This window comes from Myripristis murdjan, chromosome 5 (assembly GCF_902150065.1).
Source record: "Myripristis murdjan chromosome 5, fMyrMur1.1, whole genome shotgun sequence".
NCBI lineage: Eukaryota > Metazoa > Chordata > Actinopteri > Holocentriformes > Holocentridae > Myripristis > Myripristis murdjan.
In genome coordinates this window covers 25,190,125-25,211,639 of record NC_043984.1, presented here as the reverse complement: position 1 = coordinate 25,211,639, position 21,515 = coordinate 25,190,125, and the positions used below count along the sequence as shown (strand labels likewise).

Below are 21,515 nucleotides of genomic sequence, written 5' to 3'. Positions count from 1 at the left end.
AACAAATCTTAAATAAATTATTGTTGCTGTCATTCAACTATTCATTATTCTATTATTATAGGTATGGTTTATTGCTGACAAAATTGATATAGTGTTACAGAGCGAAACCCTTCAGGAATCAGTCATGTCATTATTTATCCATTTATTGTGAATAAAGATGGCAGTAGGTCTTAAGTTTGGCTTGGTATGGTTCTACTCTTGGGGATGTTCCCTGCTGCGGTCCATCAGTATAACAGCAACATGTTACAAGCAGCACATGCTATAAATAAAGACCCGTTGGAGTGCATAGAGCCAGAGCAGGACTGCAGCAGGTGGAGGCTGGGCTGGAGGAGGCACTTTTCAAGACGTGGTAACAGCATCAAAGCACAGGTCAGTGTACAGACTGAATCAAATTGAGAAGGCCATTACAGTTTTTTATGATTGCTTACAGTTTTTTTCAATTGCTAAAACACAAAAAGCAAAAATTAGGCACAATTTTCACAACCTTTACTTCTGTCCCCAATCGCTTGACTCAATTTGTTACAACTTTAGATTTAGAGAATCCGAATCTCCAATGAGATTCGTGCTACTGTATTGGACCATGTGCTCAACCATGGGTTGAGCATGAGGGAGGCTGGCCAGAGGGTCCAGCCAAACCTCAGCCGCTTCACAGTGTCGACCATCATTAGGACGTTCAGGATGGAGAACAGGTACGAAATCTATTTTCCGTGTGTATTGTAATACTGCATTCAATAGACTACAGCACTGTTTCCTAAACAGTGTTTTGGGACGCATTTGTGGGTCGCAGTCACATTGTTTTGGGTCCCTTTATTCTTTGTTTCCTACATTTTGTTATTAATTATTATTATTATTTCAAAACATTTAAGTAAAGAAAAATGATTCCAAGAAAGCAACGTTTAAAAATAAAATGTTTTGTCTGAAAATTTGTGTGATGTTTTATGTTTGTCTCTGAGAGAAGTGGGCATTGTCATTGATTCAGTGTGTTCCATTTCTATAATTGTGTTTTCAGTTTTGCTCTTCAGTGTTCTGTACATGCTTGGTAGTGTTCAGCCAAAAGCTTAGTTGTGTTTATTCAATGAATGGTATGTGTGTGTCATGTGAAAATATGAGTTCCATTTTGTGAACATGTTAAGAGATTTGATGGCAAAGAGTTGTTTTGCAAAGGGATGCCAGGGTTTAGCAATTTGTGTGTGATGTTTGGAGTTTTGTGTGTGCAGTTTTGAAAAAAACGTACAGTTTTGAAAAACGTGTTTTAGCAATCGAAAAAAACTGTAAGCATGATTTTCAAAACAGGGCTCAGATTTTCAAAACACTACACACAATTAGCACAACCACACACACAGTATGCAGAACACCTCAAATCCTGTGCAAAATGAAACACTCTTGTAAAAATTATACACTAATTTATAAAAACCATATTATGTTACCATATGGAACACACACATTTCATAAGGCTTAATTCTGTTTGAACCAGTTACACACAGCTGTGTTTAACTTAAAACACTTATAGCAATTCTACCTCTCAGTGATTAGCCTACTGTAAGTGAAGTTCACAGAGAAAGTGCAAATATACAATGTGGTAAATTCACAAAACACAACATCAGTCATGCAGACTATTGAAAATATGATTTATTTCACTTAATATACTCAAAATCAGTCAACATGGACAATCACAACAAAACATGTCCCAAGATTTATGCTACCATAGTAGTGTAAATAACACTGTAAGCCCAGCAAATAGACAAATAAAAAATATTGTGCTAAATATTGTTCTAAGTACAGGTAAGTAGTACTGTAAAATAAAAGAAAGAAAACAAAAAGAAATCTGGAAAAAAACAACAAAAAAAACAACAACAACCTGAAAATGCGGTACAGAAAATACCACACATCGCTTCACCTAGCTGCATCTGGCCAGAGAATTTCATCAACATCACAATCAACATTGTTTTGCAAAAAGTGTGAAGCTGAGTCTGTGCTTATTGTTGTGCAACTCTGGACAGGTGTTTTGCTTCACTCTCACAACAGATGTGTTGAAAATAACACATCATGTGTTAATTTTTAACACACGTGTCTAGTTAAGGACAACACATTTTGTGTCATTTTCAGCCTACCGGTGACATCAGGGACATAACCACCCACAAAACCGAACAACCCAGAGTAACCCTAACCCTAGAGGAAAACCAGTACAAGCACTGTTAAAACACACTGACCTGTGCTTGCTAGCTCAATGGCGTGATAACATCCAAAACGAGTGGTTTCTAGCGCAGACAGACGTTTGCCCGTTTAACACACAATAGCCCTGACTGTAACGCTAATGTTAAAACACGACAGCCAAATGGCTTCAGTCCCAAATGTTGGTTGTAATTTAATCACGATAGGACACACGTTTGTTAAAATACAATAAGACTTAACGGAATGGGTTTATACGCTCAATAAGTAACTCAAGTCTAACTCTCTCCCTTCTCAACCCAAACTCCGCGGTGCACCTGCCACAAAATGGCGAAATCGCTGCGAATTGACTAGCTAATGTAGTTAGCTAGTTACCTAACGTTAATATTTAACCTTCATCAGGTTTCATGACGTGTTTAAAGGAGTGACTCCTTATACTGTCCCAAATTGAATTTAAGGTGGTGTAATTTAGGTAATAAGGCAGAAATGAACTTCGAAACCACAATGGAGGTCCGCCGTGTGGTAGCTAGCTCACAAGCTGAACAGAACGTAACATTTCTCATGAATTCTCTTAAAGATATAAAGATTTAGTTGGCGGATTATATACATACCAAATCTACCCTGACATTTTACGGTTGATAAAATACATGAAGTTCACTAGTAATGGATACTTACTGAAGGGTCTGCAAACACACCAGGTGACACAGCCTCCATCTCTGTCTCTTTTGTCTCTGAGTGGCGCGAATGGCGAACAATGAAGAAAATGTGCCCCAATACAATAAGACGGTGGTGACGTCTGATGGTGGTGACAAAAACCTACTCTTTCACATGATAAGCATGAGTTGTTCACATTAGCCATCTTGTTTCACCCCTGTTGCTACCTGCATCAGACCTCTTCTTAAAAAGTATACATTTATTCCATAATCTAATCTAATATTTTTAAAAGTGACGGTGTTGACATGTTATGGTTGTGACAGTAGCAGTGTCCAAAAATATGAAGAGATTTAAGAGAAAATAGCAAAGTTACAGGAGCCTGAGTGGTCTTGAAGCATGCAGTAGAGCTGAAGGTTTGAAAAGGGGTCCTCAGGAATGTAATTGACCTTGTATTTGTAGAGTTTTTTTTTTTTTTTAAATAAATATCTGACGGTGGTGACGAATATGTGGGACACATTTTGTAATAATAGTAAATATTGTTCAAAACTCATCATTTGTAGTTTTTAATACGTATTATGATGTACTCTTTCATGTGGTAAATATATTATTCAATGAAATTATTACTTTTTGTTTTAATCAAGTTGAAATGATTATCTCTTATCTGAGGACAACTGGTTTTGTAGGCCATGGGCCAACATATAATCATTAAATTAATAAAAATTAAAAATAAACCTATAAAAGAACCTTATAAATGTGCAAAGGACCCCCTGATTATGTCCTTGATTCTTTTTATTCATTAAAATGTTGTAAATTTCCAACAGAAATAGCATTTTTCTTAGTGGGATGATGATTTATCCAAATTCCCAAGAATCAGTGGTATGATCTCTGATTCGTGTGTCTACAATTGAGCAGTTGTATGTTTGCACACTTGATCGCTGTGTTCAATCAACTGGCTCATGAGTGTGCTGATTTGTCAGTCAGTGCTTTGGAACTGCAAGGAAGTGACATCATGCTGTACTTCAGTGTCTAACGCAAGTGTGTTTAATGTTTTGCAAATCACTGTGTGTAGTGTTTTGCAGAAGTGTGAGGCTGACATTGTGTATAGTGGTGCAAATCTGGTCCAATGTTTTGCTCCTTGAGTGTAAGGTGTCGATAATTGTGTGATTCTTCTGTTTTAGTGTTTATGCAATCATAAAAAACTGTAAATGGACTGTCAAATCTGTGCTGTGAGATTGGATAGGTGTGGCAGCCATCAGCCATAACCTGACTTAGCATAACTTGTGTCCTGCCAGGACTGGGACAATAATTAATTCAACACGACGATTCCATTCCAGGCCCTGCATAACTCATGATTGCCTGTTCAAGATGTTATTTGCTGACATCAGTGATTCTTCATTTATGTTAATAATCCTCTCCTCGTGGCACTCAACACATGTTTATACTGCAGGAGAACGGATTTTGACCTCACTGCTGTTATCAAGCCTCTGCGGTTGTTTTCAGAGCTTTGATGTCAGTCTCTCGCAGATCTCAAAGTCCTTGGCCGCGAGGGCAGCATCTCGGGCTAAAGGGGCGGGGAGAACCAGGGAGCAGTCGCTGTCAAAATACTTCCCAGTTATCCCCTCGGTTTCCTCTGCTACTGCACAGTAGATGGTGCTCACTGCCCCCTCTTCTGCTGACTGAAAGACAGGAGGACATGAGATGACTGACAAAGAAAGATGCACAGTTATCTCCATGGTGCCCAAATCAAATATCTCCACCCCTGATGTATACTGTGGCTTCTGAAAGTTACAAGTTTGAAGCTCCAGACTGGCTGGAAAAATGCAGGTGGAGAAAGTTAATGAGTAACACTTCAACTGAGTGTGTTGGGAATGTTGGGAAAGTTACTTTTGAAATGTAATAGGTTACAGATTACTAGTTACTGTTAAAAATGTAATAAGTAATATAACTATTTTAATTACTTCATCAAAGTAGTGTAATTTATTACATTTGATTACTTTTCTAACAAATGTTTTAACTGGACAATAAAGCTGAAAAGACCTTAGAAAAGGCAAAGTAAACTTAACAACAGTACTCAACACTGACAGCCACACTTTTATTAAAAGTTCACTATAATTATATTTATTAAAACTTCAATATAACTTGAATTTTGATGCTTTAGATAATGGAGTATCTTGCTTTTTAAGCACACCCACCAAAACAAATCACAAGTCTGTAGATCACAAACAACAAACTGCCTTGACCGCAGGCATGGCAGACCCAGGTTGATTACAGCATCGTGCATTGATTTGATTGGCTGCCAACACATGCTGCCAAATGAATGGAGCCTGTCTGGATGTAGAGACAGCTTCTTATGAGCCATCCTACCCTTGATGGTGTTGCACTCAAACTTCCCTACAGCTTTGTTGTCTGGAAATATGCCAAAAGAAGGCATTCCTGCACAGTGGAAAGATGCTAGAGACAGAATGAATGTTAAATTCTACAAGCTTTTTACCAAAATTTAATTGCATTTTTTTCCTATCAGTATCTGTAAGTGTATTAACATTTAAGAGACTTTCATTCTGCAAAGAGTATACATTCTTTACAAACATGGGTGGATTACCGAATAGCCCTTGGGCCCCGTGAACCATATCAAAGGGCTGAGTCATTCATGTCAATAACAGAGCCCCAAAAGTCCTATTGAAGAACTAAAGCAGTAGAACTAAACATTCACTTTCAAGATGTCTGAAGAAGGAAACCATCATGAGGACTTAAGAGAGGCTAAGTGCTTCATGCAGTATCGGCCCTTCAGCTCTGTGGGAAGAGATCCAAGTGCTAAGTGCTAAACAACAGCATCAGAAGCGCCGTCTAAGAGGCCGACATGGATTATTATTATTATTGTTGTTAATATTTAGAGGTGGCTTAAACTTATGTCTTAATGTGCTACTGGCTTTAACTGAGTTTTCCTGAACTGTAAATCCTGTGTTGTTGAATTTATTTCTAATTACTGTGCTGTTAGCTCTGAATGTTCCTGTGCTGTAAACCCTGTTGATGTGCAGGTCAATATTTGTCCTATCTAATATGCTGTTGACTTCAAGTATTTAGCGCCTAGGCGCCCACTGTCCCATAATCCACCTTTGTTAGCCATGAGATACATAAGTGGGTCGAAAATGACCCGAGGGGTGTACTACGAAGCAGGTTTAGTGGGTTAGCGAGGTATGTTGAGTCTAAAGCCAGGCTTTCCTGTATCACAAAGGTGGCTCTCTTTTAACCCGGCTAGATCACCATGGTAACTTATGCTTATCTCATAACCTGGTCCCGACCAGGTTATGAGCTAAGTTTAACCCCAGCTATAAAAGCGATGCTATCTCACCCAGGTGAAATCACAAAGTAATTTTTGTCCGGTGATTGGTGACACATATGCACAATGCAGGTATACAATTAGTGGTGCACAGACTTCACATTTGTTAGAAATATTCCGTTGTATCACAGACTTTGTTATAGTAGCCTACTTTTTTAAAGGAAACCCCTTATATTTAGGGATGTCCCGATCACGTTTTTTTGCCCCCGAGTCCGAGTCCGAGTCATTTGATTTTGAGTATCTGCCGATACCGAGTCCCGATCCGATACTTCTATAAAACCAGGAAATGATATGTTATTAATGATTGCCAAGAAACAACCGCGGTTCCAGATAGGTCAATATGGAATTGAAATGCACTCTTTGAGACAAATGAAGAAGCTAGTATAACAATTTAAGTGTTTAACAAACTGCATTTTGATAAAAGGCAGTTAATTGGCAAACGCAGATATTGATTAACCGATTTATTTGGACATTAGATTAACATTTTATAATTTAATTATTTTTAATTATTTTCTCAAATGTCTCCACACACAAACATAAATGGCAAGATCTAAGATACTGACAAAATATGTACAAACACAAACAGTAGCAGGAAATAAAATAAAGTACAGAAATTAATACAAAAACCAAGCGGTTGGAAACTAGTATACAGCTGATAGCTTACTGCGCGGGGGGGCTGGGTGCTTGTGTGTGAAAAGCGAAGCGAACAGCAAGTGGAACGAAGGAGAGATGGGAAGGCAGCCAGCGCACGGCATAGCAGCATAAAAACGAACACAATAATTACACAAATCCGTCTCTGATTAACGTTAGGGGGTTTAGTCACTTGGGGGAGTCTGGAAAGTGGCTAAGTTGTCATTGTATCATAGTGATGGGAATTCCGGCTCTTTTTAGAGAACCGGCTCTTTTGGCTCGGCTCACTAAAAAGAGTCGGCTCTTTCGGCTCCCAAGCGGCTCTTCAGATTTTTTGTTGCTTAAATTAATTTATTACCAACAATAATGTAAAATTATGCGCAAAATGAATTACTAATGTAAAAAAAAAACATGCGTTGTGTTTTTTTTATTATTATTTATATATGATTATTATATAAATATGGCTTTATTTATTTCCAGAATTTCCCTGGTTGGGATCAATAAAGTATATCTATCTATCTATCTATCTATCTATCTATTCACTCTACATAGTGCTACAAAACATATATTATAAAATACAAAAACAAACTTAACTATTTACAGTTGAATTGAATTGCTGTACACACTGCAGCAGCAGCAGCAGCAGTAGACACACTTCACCTTCATCAATATCAGGTTCAACTGCTTGTGTTTTTTCTTCCCATTGCACTGATGGATGGACAGTTGTCATGTGCCTGTGCAGGTTGTTAGTGGAGCCCGCTCGATAAGAGATGTTTTTCTTGCAGATTCTACACTCTGCCTTTGTATTGTCAATAAAACTGAACTGGGTCTAGATTTTACTCCTTTTCCTGCTGTCACTCATTTTCTTAACTCCACCTTTCCAGCGCGTTCATGTTGTCTCTCCTGGCCCCTCGCTCTCTTTCTTTCTCGTCTCCCTCCCTCCTGTTCTCCTGTTCATGTGTGTGTGTGTAACTGCCGGTCCGGGGTGAAGCGCTCAGCGCAGACAGACGGCACCCCACATCTTGAACAATCACTTGCGGCTTTCGCAAAAAAAAAATAACCAATCGGCTCCCGAAAAAAAAAAAAAAAACGGCTCCCAATCAGGAGCCGGCTCCCGTCGTTCACTTCAAAGAGCCGGCTCTTAGAGCCGGTTCGTTCGTGACCGACCCATCACTATTGTATCAGCAAGTGGAACGAGGGAGAGATGGGCGGCCAGCGCACGGCATATCGGCACAAAAACGAACACAACAAACGTTACTCAAATAAGTTTCTGACTAACGTTAGGTTATAAAGTCACTTGGGGATATTTTGGAAAGTCGCTATGTTGTCATTGTATCACTGGTATTTGCGAGCGCATGTGTTTTTCGCGCTAGGCGATTCATACCTTCCCCCTCCGCCTAGCCTACAGCGGATATGTCGCGGCTGAAAGCCATCCTCTCAGCATGCACGCACAAACTATTCGCTGCAGTGATTGGTTAATTCCGTTGTCAGTATTTCATGACGTATGGCCCAGTGCCCGCCTAACTCCCTCCGGACAATCCAAGCTAGCATCAACAACAGATTCCTAAAGGAGCCGCAGATTGAATATGTCGATGTGCGTTTTTTCCCCTTTCCGCGTTCATTTGATCTAGGCGGTCGGTGAAAACGTCTAGGCGGTGCGCCTAAGAAATTATAAGGCAGGGAAAACTCTGACAATAAATATACATATGTATATATATTATTTATCCGATACCTGATCGGGACATAACGTCCGAGTCCCGATCGAGTCTTCAGTCATGTGATCGGCCCCGATTTCCGATCACATGATCGGATCGGGACAACCCTACTTATATTATAACGGTGACTGTCATGGCATCTGAAGCTGATGATTGGACGGGAGCAGCCTGTGGTGTTTCAAACGCACTCTGAACGCCACTTATTCTGATTTAGAAAAAAAGATTTAACAAAAAAGGAAGAAATGGCTCCATAATTCTAGTTAAACTTCAAATGTAAAGAACAATTATCTGAAACTACTGACAAGTGGCTCTAAGCAGCGTAAATAGTGGTCAAAATTGTCATGTAACCATGGTAACCAACCGACACCGCTAGGCTCACCCACACACACCTTCAGTCACCTGACTTAACCTCAGGCTTTACCTCCAATTCCTAGACAACACTCCCATTAAGCTACCGAAGTTACATATTTCTTAACTAAAATTCATAATACTGAATGAATATTGCAGCAATTATTTAAAATGGCTACAACAGTGACAGAATCCCCAACCTTCGTGCTTCCTTTGAAATTAATCGCCAGCACTCCTCTCTTGCCTTATTTGCGGCCACAGTGTTGCTCTTAGGGTTAATTTTATTTTAAAAATTTTCGTAGCTTTCCATGAGGACGAGCTGCTCCTCTTGCGTGAAATATGCAGCCCGTGAACGGTCCATTTTTCGAGGAAGTAGAATCATATGATGCCAAAATGCCCCCTTTTATGTGAACGTGCACAGAGCAAAAAGCTGTGCTTTTCATGTTCAAGGCATTCCTCAAAAATCTTGTTTTTGATACTGTCCCATTCAATGTTTTTTTATTTACTTTTGTTCTTTTTGAGAAAATAGATGTTTTCTATTACTACCCAATGATGAAAATAATCAGCTAACCTCTCCCCTTGGAAAATAAACATGGAAATTTTGTCTTACTCTCCTGTTAATGTTACACAGATGCACACACACACACACACACACACACACACACACACACACACACACACACACACACACACACACACACACACACACACACACACACACAAACATCTAAGAGCCTTTTCCAGAGAACAAAATATTTCCCTGGATCATTTCATAGAACAAGCAAGCGATGACTGCTGCTCCAAATTACAAATTTGGTTTGAGTTAAACTTTTTCAGTGTTGTAAGTTTTTGCTGTGAGGAACATTTGGCAGCATTTAGATTTGTTCTCTCCAATTTTCAACGGTCTGCCACTAAATTACTCTGACATGATCACAAAGCACACAGATGCATGCAGAAGTATGCAAAGGTATGCACACACGCACACACACATACACACACACATGCATCACACACTTTTTTAGTTTCTAAGTTTCTAAACTTATTTGCCAATAAAATTACAAATTTTCTCATGACTTTTCCATAACCACATACTAAATTCCACCGAGTTCAAGCCACCGGGTTTGCTGCAGGGGCATGAACCTGCTGAATGAGTTTACATTTATCATAATGAGATTATAAACCTGTTAAATGTGGACTGCAACTTCAGGAATGACAACCTGAATGGATTTTATTTAACTTTTTAACTAATTTATTAACTTACATTAACTTTTATTTATTTATTTATTTATTTGGTTTAACTTTGACTTTAATTTCAAGGCTTATACTCAAAAACTGTTGTTAAAAATCAACTTTTTTCAACCATTTGCGTTTCAATTTGCATTTGTCTGCAGCCAGCCACATTCTGACAATGACTCCAAGTGCAACATTAACCAATGTCTTGTGACAAAAACAAGCACCACCTGAGCTGTGGTGAGCTTAGCCTGCGTTGACTGAGCCCCTTGCTCCCCGTGCAACTGTGGAGGCCGGACAACCCTAGTTGTACGTCTCATAGCAACAGCCATATCTTGCCCCTCTGCAAACATTGTGCAAGTGGTCTCTCACATTAAATAAGCGGACACCACGCTGGTTCAAAACATTTTAAAACTACCGTAAAACGTCATGACTGCAAAAAGTCCATACTACAACATATAAAATTTGTACTGATCTCAAAATTGCTGACGGTGTCATTAAATACCAGTTAAATATTAAAATATCAAGAAGTGCAGGTGCTAAAAAATGCAAGGGAGCATGATGAACAAAAAAAAAAGGCTCCACTGATCATGAGTCACTCCTAAATGGTCGGCTACGCAGGCTGACAGCTGAAGGAATGACAAGAATGAAAGATCGCTTGAATATCTTTTGATCTCTGGAAGTTTAGAATGTAAACCAGATGGAAGTGTGACAAAACTCATAGTACAAAAGGTGAGCTTCGACCAAGAGCCACCTGGAACACAGCTTAGGCAAACCCGTGTGCTTTGCAGTGATCCCTTCACATGTCCTTGGCTTTAGATGTCAACATCTAAAGCCACAAACCAGCATGACCACCGGCATGGAAGATTCTGCTGGTAAGACACTTACTGACAGTGTGACCACATTTATTTATGTTGACATGGTTGCTGCTGCTGCTGCGGCTGCTGTCTTTAAAAAAAACATTACCAAAACCACTTTGCTGTTTTGGTTTGCAGCTGTGTAGTAAGCACAATCATGTATGGCATCTAACTTGTCAAACTAAGCCCCTTCAGGGAGATCAAATGACTGGCTTATCCCTCAACTTGTCACGGTCCACAGTTAGCCGTCTGCTTATCTCTTGTCGTCTGCATGCAAAGGTGTTTTTGTGGCCCATTGTGGTCATATTTGTGTTATTTATTATTAAATTAAATATTTACAAGTACATATGATAGCAACTTTGACAATGTAAATTATAAAATATTGAATATGCCAAAAGGGGTGATTGCAGCAAGATAGAGAATAACACACATTTGGGTAGACTTTGACCCTGCAGGATAGCTATTTTCACTCAGTACATGAATTGAAAGTTTGAGTCAACTACTGGGCTGAAATCTGCACATCAGCCGAGCAGCTGGGTCACTTGGGTTCATACCACTGTGTTGTTTCCTATAGTAGCCAAGCACACGGTTTTTAACGCAGCACTTGGATTTTTTTTTTTTTACTTTAACAGGTTGCAGTGTCTAAGATAAGAAAGTGATTGATTTAAGGAAAATGGATGATATAAATGACTCACCTTGAAAAAGAAGATTCCAACTAAGTTGAAAAGGGCTCGTATTATGAATTTATAGTGTCGCATTACCTCTGTCATTACGACACCAGGGTGGACAGAGTTTGCTGTGACACCTATCTCACACACACACACACACACACACACACCGGGAGAGATCACACAGAGAGAGTGAGAGAAATTAATCAAAGCAGACTCAACAATGTCCCGGAGGTCTCTAAATACCCCAGTCCTTATTATCTCGTCATTACTGGTCTGTAAATTTGAAATGACTCAATGAGGGAAAGTCCATCTGTGTTGCGGTACTTTGCTGTTGAGAAACACTCCTTAAATGGCTGCATTTAGAGACTGGAACCGATCTCAAAGCAAAGAAAAACTTTTTTTCACTTTCCATTTCCTGGAAAAATATTGTGTTATTGTTTATATATATTATGTACATTCACAGATGTGCTCAAAGGTACCCCTGAGGTCCCACAGAGGTCTTTGGGAACACGCAAGCAGCAGAATCTGGTCCTGTTTTTACTTATCTTGTGATCATATCTGTCCATCACAAATATTGGTTGCATAAGTCTGTACAGAACATGCTTTGGGAGCTCATACGTCAAGGCCAACTTAGCTCAAATCACTCCCAGTTATGTTTTAAAAAATGTGAAAAAACACTCCATAACACTTTAAAGTTGAAGCGCATTCAGTGCTGTGAATACTTGGCATGTACTTTTGCTAAAGCTGCCAAAAAAACAAAACAAACAAACCAAAAACAAAACCAAAACAAACAAACAAGCAAAAAAAAAACAACAAAAAAACAAAAAAAACAAAACAAAACATTAAAATATCTTCACTAGAAAGTATATTTGTTCCAGGTGCGTTCAAATTCTGCTGGACTCTCTTCAGGTTTGTTATCAGCGGCTGTGATTAACAGCTCAGAGGGCAGAACTCAAGCATAGACGAGGTCAATGAAAAAGGAAAAAGGAAAAAGGAACAAGGAAAAAGAAAGCACATTCGTTTTGCATAAACCACTGTAGAAACATGAAAAAAAAAAAAAAAAAAAAAAAAAAGAACCACTCGCTGTTCTGCCTGGCGCATGTCTAAACTAAGTGGCTGGCCCCAGCTAGGCCACTAACGTCTCACTGGGGATTACAACAAATGGATCCTAGGACGTCTATGAGCTTTTAATGTGGAACACATTTTGCATTAATACACAAATATTATGGGTTTATAACAGAGAAAACAGTAAATTTAGTGAAAGCACATGCCAGCAAAGTATTCACAAGACGGAGCCACCTATGCATAGCAACTTTCAAGTTTCAGTGATTAGTTTTTTCACAATAAGGGTGAACTGGGATAAGTTAGCCTTGAATTCTAAGCTACACAAGTGTATTCTGTACATGCTTATGCAACTGATAATTATGACAGGTAGATGCAATCAGTTGTTGAGAAGTCAAAATATGACATATTATGACATATATCTCATTGTCCTTCAATGTTCATATGTATTTCGTCTTTGTGCAGCTCTTCTTCTAAGAACCCACATGTCCCATGGAGGAACTTAGAGCAGGCCAAGTTCTCAAGCAAAGGGACTGACATAACTAGATTGTTAAAGAGAAAAATACTGAAGAATAAAAATCATAGTAATATTTTTGATTTTAGCCTACCTGTCCCTTGTAGCCTGCGTGCTAGCTCATTGGTACAGATGATGTTATGCAGCTTGGTGTGGTTGTAGACTTGGTCCATCCTGTGAACGAGGTTTTCACCACGGAAATGAGAGAAGTCCACTTTACCCCTCCAATGGTTGACTGAGGACACATTGATGATACGTGCTGGGGCTGAACGCTTCATGAGGTCTGGAATGAGACAGAGACACAGAGAGAAAAAAGTCATGAAACCGAAGAGCACAATTGCTGAACATTTTCATATGTGACATCGTGCTGTGAAGAATTCCTGCACAAACTCTTACCCAGCAGCAGGTTGGTTAGAAGGAAGGGTCCCAGATGGTTAGTGGCAAACGAAATTTCCAACCCATCTTTGGTTATCTCCTTGGGTAGGCCTAATAGTAGAGTTATTGAAATTTGCATTCAGTTATACACATGTACGCATGCAGACATTAAAAACATAACACAGACACACACACAGACACACACACACACACACACAAGTCTATCTTGAACTGTTTGACCAATAATCAACAATACACGATTTTTCTAGGGGGCCAGCTTGCAAAACTCCTTCTTTTCTTTTCTTTTTTTCTTATTAGACAGTTAAAGACTACAAAGGAATTTCTGTTTCTGCAAAGCAGATGTGGAGCAGATGGGAAAATGCTGGTAAGAGTTGTGCTTGCTTATGCTTTGATGCCGATGTGACGTCATTTACCCTATTTGCCCAAATGAAGTTCTAACATCAGATATGCCCACTGGTGGGAAATGCTCTGTAAGTACAGGAATGGATAAATTAGGACATGAGACTTAATACAAAACTGTCTTCTAAACATCAGTGAGTGAACCCACCATCCAGATCAGGCTGGAACCTCTTGTATTTACTGATATCATGTTGTGATATTTCAGTGTGCACGGTGTTAAGTGTTAACAGTTATTCTTCATCACCATCTTGGGAAGCCAATGTGTTTAGTTACCTACTGAAGCTTTAACAAATGCATTTTCTGCTCTATGACTTGGGGAGAAAGGAAAACTACATTCAAGTATGGTGACATTTCCACATGTTTGCATGTCTGTCTGTCTGATTCTCTGGTTGCCCATGTCTCTGCCCCGAGCTGATCCTTACCAGATGCTGCTGCATTGTTGATGAGGATGTGCAGAGCCTTCTCCTCCTCAATGAACTTCTCAGCAAATGCCCTGACAGAGTCAAGAGAGGATGTGTCCAACAGACGTAGGTGAACATCTGTGTTCCCTGTTATGCTCTGGATTTCCTTTAGTGCTTTAGTCCCCCTCTCCTTGCTACGACAGGCCAGGACAACACGGGCCCCGCGATGTGCTAAGTCTAGGGCGATGAACTTCCCAATACCTTGAACACAAGAAACAGGTGAGATATTAGGAAATGTTGTTCCTAAACCTCAACAAGGAAATCGATAAAATTCAAGCACTCTGGCATCAAGCAGGAATATTTAAAAATGTAAAAAGCCTTTATTCAACCATGGGTAGTTCATACATTAAAAAAACAATTCAGCCGGTCGGTTTCTTAATGCATGTTTGCATGTATGTTGTATGTAAGGGCTACAATTTTTAAACCATTATATATATGGTGCCAAAAACTCACATTTATCTCCTATAATATCTCATGCTCTTTAGAAACTTTTTTTTTTCTGCTCCACCATCACCCCTTCACCACAGGTGAGGTCTGTCTCAGCAGTGCCACAGGCAGGTGTGGCACTGTGAGTGCTTGTAAATAGGAACTGTTTTGCTGATGGACATGACTGGTGCCTCTGCACAGTAAAATGTACCCTAAACCTTAGAGTGAAAGTGCACTATATGTCTGTAAGAAATTGAAAACGCCTAGTTTGTTTAAGTTGTACAAATATCGGTATTTAACTATGTAAAGCATGACCCCTCCTCCCCCCCTTGATAACACTTGTAGCCACTGGGAAACATATTGAGATTCAATTTTCAACGTAACCTATCCATATTTAGGGCCCGAGCACTGGAACAGTGCGAAGCCCTATTGTTTTTGTAGTGTTTTTTTTTCTTCTTTTTATTATTATTACGTCTAAATAACCCTTAATTTGACCCCCTAAACATGCTCCAAAACTCACCAAATTCGGCACGCAGGCCAGGTCTGGCGAAAAATTTGATAAAATGGACAAACAGACCCCCAAGGTGCAAAAATGGGCTCGGTAGCGCCACCTACGCACACAAAGGCAGCCGCTGCGGCCCACAGGAATGTGATAGAAAGACCAAACCAACGCCGAAATGTAGGTCTCATCAAGCCCTACAATTCACGTGCTGACACCCCCCCTCTAAAACCAACAGGAAGTCCACAATTTGCGTTGCAAAGTCACGTTCTCACCCAAAATTCCGCTTTAAACAAAATCTATCTCCTCCCAGGGCGTAAATGGCAGCAACTTGAAAATTGCACAGATGACAGAGGACACAGTGCTGAACAAAGGTTCTGAAGGATTTCGTCATTACTCGTTTAGTTTGGATGTGATAACACCTCCAAGTCGGAGGGGCCAGAACCAAAATCTCATTTTTTCCCATGGAGTTTGGTGTGAAGAGGCTGACACTGGGCACTAATTAGGCCCCTGGAGTCTAAAGTAAAAGTCTGGCGGCTTTGAAAACTATGCAGATGGAAAGAGGACAAAAATTCCTACAAAAATATGTAGTTTTGATGTGGATTGGACCAAGTTTGTGGGAGCTGTGAAGAGTTTTCAAGCGTTTTTGACTCTGGTGTGCTCTGCTCTGCACTCTGCCTGGACATGTGACTCACTCTAGCTGCCTCAGGAATGCGCAATACACACCCATTGTAAGAGCTCAGAGGGAGCAGAAAACACTCTCAAACTAAAACTGCCATAACTCAAAAACGGTAAAAGATAGCAAAAACATGTAAATGGGAGATTTATAGATCCAAGTCTCGTGACTCATTTAAGCTTTTAATCAAGTCTGTAACTCAAACAGTGACCGAGCTGTGACGCCTCAAACAGGGGTGGGTTTTCTGGATTTCTCCACTGGATTGAATGAGGATTTCTCTGTCTGCCTGCATTTTGGTGTGATCATGCCACAGCTGCCAGTACTCAAGTCAGTCACACACTAGGACATGCTAAGGGCGCCATCTGCTGGAGGGGCGCTGCTAGTGGCCAGAGGGGCACCAGCAGCGAATGTACTACCAGTGGGTTTTTGTTGGCGTCGTGTGTGTGTGTGTGTGTGTGTGTGTGTGTGTGTGTGTGTGTGTGTGTGTGTGCGCACGTGTGTGTGTGTGCACGTGCGTATGTGTGTGTTTGTGTGAGTGAGTGAGTGAGTGTGTGTGCCTGCATTTTGGTGTGATCATGCAGAAGCTGCCAGTAGTCCTGTCGGTCACACACTAGGACTTCCGCGGCCTTTCAAAATAAAAGCCCAAAACTCTTTCACAATAAAAGCACCGAAAAATACCCTTAAAACTGGAACAAACGGACGAATTGTCTGCGCTTCGACACGCGCGCCGTCCCCGACGTGCACGGGGGGGCGAGGGCCCGTCCAACGCTGCTTGCAGCTTTAATTTAAATTTAAGCCTGGGCCACCACAGTTCTTTTTTTCATTAGGGTTTAAAATTCTATGTTGCATGCATTTTGACATTTGATTAAGATGTTATGATAAAACCAGTTCGTGTTATTGTTGCTGCTGCTGCTTTTGCTGTTGTTGTTATTTTTTACTAATTGATAACTGACTCATTTATTTGTTAAGAGCCTGCATCGGAATGAAAAATAACTCATGCAACCAACCTGTATTGGCTCCAGTGACTATAGCTGTCCGTCCCTTGAGCTGCGCGGTGCAGGCTTTCGGACTCCAGGAGCCTCTCCGCTGGGCGCGCACCACAAGCCCGAGCAGGACAGTGGAAACTACCCACAGCGGGTGGCAAAAGATGTCCGTCCAAACCCAAGACATTTGTGCTCTTCCTGAGTTCCCTTCGAGCTCGCTGGTCAAAGAGAAAACTTGTGGGACAGACGGGGCAAACTTGTAGGCTGTTTAATAAGGTGCGTCACTCCCCTGCCGGGGTGTGTTTCAAACCTTGGACTGCAAATTAATGGAACAGCCACTGCGCTGTCCTGAGTGTGGCGCAGAGGTAGTCGAATCCAAACAGGCTATGCAGTGAAGCGTTTATGGACGTATATTTGGCTTGGTAATTGTACTCATGGTGCTCCTTCCAGTGGCTCCTCTGGCCATAGAGGGTTAATTCCTTGTTGTGAATGTAGTTAATGTAACCTGTTTACCTCACACAGGAGAATAATTGCCAAAACGACCTATTATAAACAGTCAGAAACGCCATTAAGTTTTCCACGGAGCTGAATTTTGTTGCGCACGATAATTATTCCCAGTCAAATGAATTTAGCCTTTGGAAAACAAACCAAACATGTCAGCCTCAAAGAATAAAACCTCAGAAATTACAGCACACAAACAAAGCCGACCTCAAATAGACTTGTAAGCCAATTTTTTATATTTAACATGACATACGAGTTTACATTCCCAACTAGTGCAAAATGAGGCCTGTGACAGCTGGTGTTTCTGACATTTTGACGTGTTTACAATCTGAAAGCTGAGCTCAGTAGTTTCTCACAGGATGTGTAAGTCATATCAACCACTTTTCCCTTTCTGCCATGAATACAGCTTTTGGATCCAAGACAAGGGGAAAATCCCCAATGTAGGAGATACAACAGACTAATTTGATGGTTTACATTCACTGACCTCTCATATCTGGTCAACACAAGAAACCGAAAAGATAGGATCTGCAGTAATGTTGGCCTTGATAAAAGGACTAAGCTTTGAGGTTTGGGATTATAGCTCAAAATGTAACTCTAATGTTGTAAAGGTCTAACTGTGTAATGGCCTAACAGGACTAACAGGACAAACAGTCTACGCCATGGCTTTCTTCCAATACCCACACTTACACCACTTCCCAGAAATATGGCACTCAAGTGGAAATAGCAATGGTAATTTTATTTATGTAGCACAATTCATTTCAAGTAAGCTCAGTATGCTTTACACTGAGAGACAAAATATAAAAATATGGGCATAAACACGAGAACATAGGTGATATAAGCAATATAAATATATGAACATAAGCATGAGTAAAACACAGAAACTACCCTACCACAAAGCTGCACATGTAACCAGCTGTACAAGAAACAAGTGCTACCAGTACACACACACACACACACACACACACACACACACACACAAATAATAATAATAATAATAATAATAATAGATTTTATTTGTAAAGCACCTTTCATTCGAGAATCTCAAGGTGCTACAGGTAAAAAACAAGTAAAGAAAATAGAAAACACAGTAAATATCAGCAAGATTAAAAACTCAGAGATAGAGAAGTGGCGAACAAACAGACACCAGCGTCCTCTCCTCTCTCCTACCCCTAACAATTAAAAGCCTTCCTAAATAAGAAGATTTTCAGGCCTGTTTTAAAAGAGTCCAGATTCTGTGGAGCCCTCAGCTGGGTGGGGAGACTGTTCCACAGGCGTGGTGCGGCTGAGCTAAAGGCTCGGTCCCCTATGGTGGAGAGTCTGATTTTTGGGACCCGAAGGAGCAGGCTGCCTGTGGATCTGAGGGAGCGGGTGGAGGTTTGTGGAGTGATAAGTTCTTGTAGGTATGTAGGTGCATGTCCAGTGATGCATTTGTGAGTGAGCAGCAGGATTTTGTAGTTGATCCGGGCTGAGACAGGAAGCCAGTGTAGTGTGTGTAGAATGGGGGTTATGTGTTCATGTTTTCGGACTCTCATCAGGACCCTGGAAGCGCTGTTCTGGATGTACTGCAGCCTCTGTATGTTCTTGCCAGGAATCCCGAAAAAGAGTCCGTTACAATAGTTCAGCCTTGAGGAGATAAAGGCATGGACCAGCTTCTCTGCATCTGGTAGAGATTACCAGACATTAATTCTGGGTTGAGCCTGAAGATCTCCACCTGATGCTCTGAGAGGCCTGACCGGGTTACAATGAGTGAGCAAGTCAAAAAAGTACCGAGGAGCCAAACTAAGCAAGTGCTGTGTAGACTCTTAGTAGGATTTTAAGGGTGACTCTATTTTGCACCAGGAGCCAAAGATGATTTCAGTTGATTGATTTCAGGACCAGAATGATTTCAGTACCAGAGTAATGTTTTCATGTTTTTGTTTATGTGTTGCATTTTGAATTCGCTGGAGCTTCCTTACTGCCTGCTTGAATAGTTGTGCAAAGGGAGTGTTACGGTAGTCTAACCTGATGAATGCATGAACCAGTTTGGCAGAGTAGCTTGGAGATATAAACACTCTTAGTGGTGTCATATTTTTTAGGTGATAAAATTGAGATCAATAGGCTAAAATAAGCCTTTGGCTTCCGCCTATTCCTATTTCGGCCTTTCATTTGTTATTAATTATGCATGTATATTTATTTTATTTGATAGTCAAACTTCACTTAATATGCTAGTATGGACTCTGTATTCCTGTTGCTATTTTTTGGCCAAAATAAACTTCAAACTTCAAACTTTAAAGTATCTAAATGTATGCTAAGGATTGCTCCCTGTATTTCAGACACAGCAATGCCAAACGTGAATACATTTTTTGTCTCTGACTTTTAAGACCAACTATGAGTAGCTCAAGTGGCCACCCAACTATGTACAAAGACTTGAGGTGTAAGTATTGGGACAAGCCAGACTTCTCACAGTCTACAGGGCCCAGCCTGCCCCCTCCTGTCAGGTTTTAAGGCCTGCAGGACTGGTAGTTGGTGCCTCAGTAAGTGAGATAATCTAATATAACTACCATTTCAGATGAGACTATCCAAATGGAATGTCCTTAATCAAAACTCATTATATTATTCCTATGTAATATGCTTTGCTGTGTATGCACACTAGTATGTTATAGAGTTTTTTTTTCTCCTCTAAATGCATTTTTTTTTTTATAACAGAGTTTCTGAGATATAGTATTATGACTTATAATAGCGGTGTGGTTTTTCAAAGCTAAATCAGTAATGTACTGAAATATAGTCAGGATGACCCAGCAGAAAGCAGACTCACACTGTCATACATTAACTAGTAATGTAAGTCTTCGCTAAAGCCACAGATTTAAGAGTTTTGTAAGGTGAACCACAGGAAATGAAATTGATGTAAAAATCTGAACAAGGATGGAAATTAATGATATTTTTACTGACACTGTTATTAACAATTTTCGGGAATTTTATGCTTTTCTACCTCCATTTGTACATTTCAGAATTAGTAGTTATGTGCAAACGTTTCTGGTGCTCCTAACTTTCACCAGAGTGCCTTGACTGGAATACTTATATGTTGAGGAGCTTTTACTGTGTTCTTGTGTATGTGAGCAAAACTAATTATACTGCCACCGCTATACTAGAGTCTTATGTATGTTAAGGTCACAGAAAAATGTTAACACATGTTTTGAGAGTTATCATTTTTAATGTTTCATTTTTAATAGTAAATCTTCATTTTAAAAATTCTGTATGAAATGTCTTATCAGAGAAATTTTAAATATTTGCGTGTGAGAAAAATTCAAACTAGATTAAATGTGTGATCTGATTTTGTGACAGATTTGTATTTGTACACAAAATTACGTGAACAAATAAAAATCACCGAAAATTTCAATCTGACTACACACACGCACACACACACACACACACACACACACACACACACACACACATCTATCTATATATCTATACCGTTATACATAGTTATATATAGTATTTTAGTCCAGTGGAATTTTTAGTCAAGCACTTTAAGTGCTACTTTATTTAATCAGGGTTTCTGCTGCTGCACAAAAACAAAAACAAAAACAAAGTGGAACAAAGTTTCAGGTCCACGTTGAACATCCAGCAACACAAAACGTTTGCACTCACTACTGTTTACTTCTTTTACCACTGACCTGGAATATCCACCCACTGTTTTCCCCAACTAACCTCATACTGTTTGGACAATTTTGCAATAATTTTGCAAGACTCAAAAACTTCTGATTATTGTTTCCTTTTTTGAAAATGCATGTTCTGAAAGCTCTTGACACTGCCATTTTGTGTTTTATTTATTTTTTGAATAAGGATGTGAGTGTCTCAAAGTTGCCCTATTGCATCAGAGCTGTCTTTTATGTAAATTTGCAAAGGGGACAGACAGGCGGTTTTTCAGAATGAGATTTTCATCAGTGTGTTTTGACCAGTGTGGATGCCTTCTGTTTAGTGTTTTCTTCTTTTTCTCTCTTTATA

At 39.9% G+C, this 21,515-nt stretch overlaps 1 protein-coding gene across 1 annotated transcript; it reads right to left on the bottom strand.

Annotated features, from left to right (window-relative positions):
• Positions 1–4,152: 4,152 nt before the first annotated feature.
• Positions 4,153–17,349, bottom strand: LOC115358970 (retinol dehydrogenase 11). The gene is made up of 6 exons (XM_030051150.1): positions 17,052–17,349; positions 14,405–14,644; positions 13,584–13,673; positions 13,282–13,470; positions 11,636–11,745; positions 4,153–4,499 (listed from the first exon to the last, which is right to left on the bottom strand). Exons 1-6 carry the CDS (start codon positions 17,212–17,214, stop codon positions 4,320–4,322), a joined length of 972 nt encoding a protein of 323 aa, XP_029907010.1. The 5' UTR covers positions 17,215–17,349; the 3' UTR covers positions 4,153–4,319.
• Positions 17,350–21,515: the final 4,166 nt, after the last annotated feature.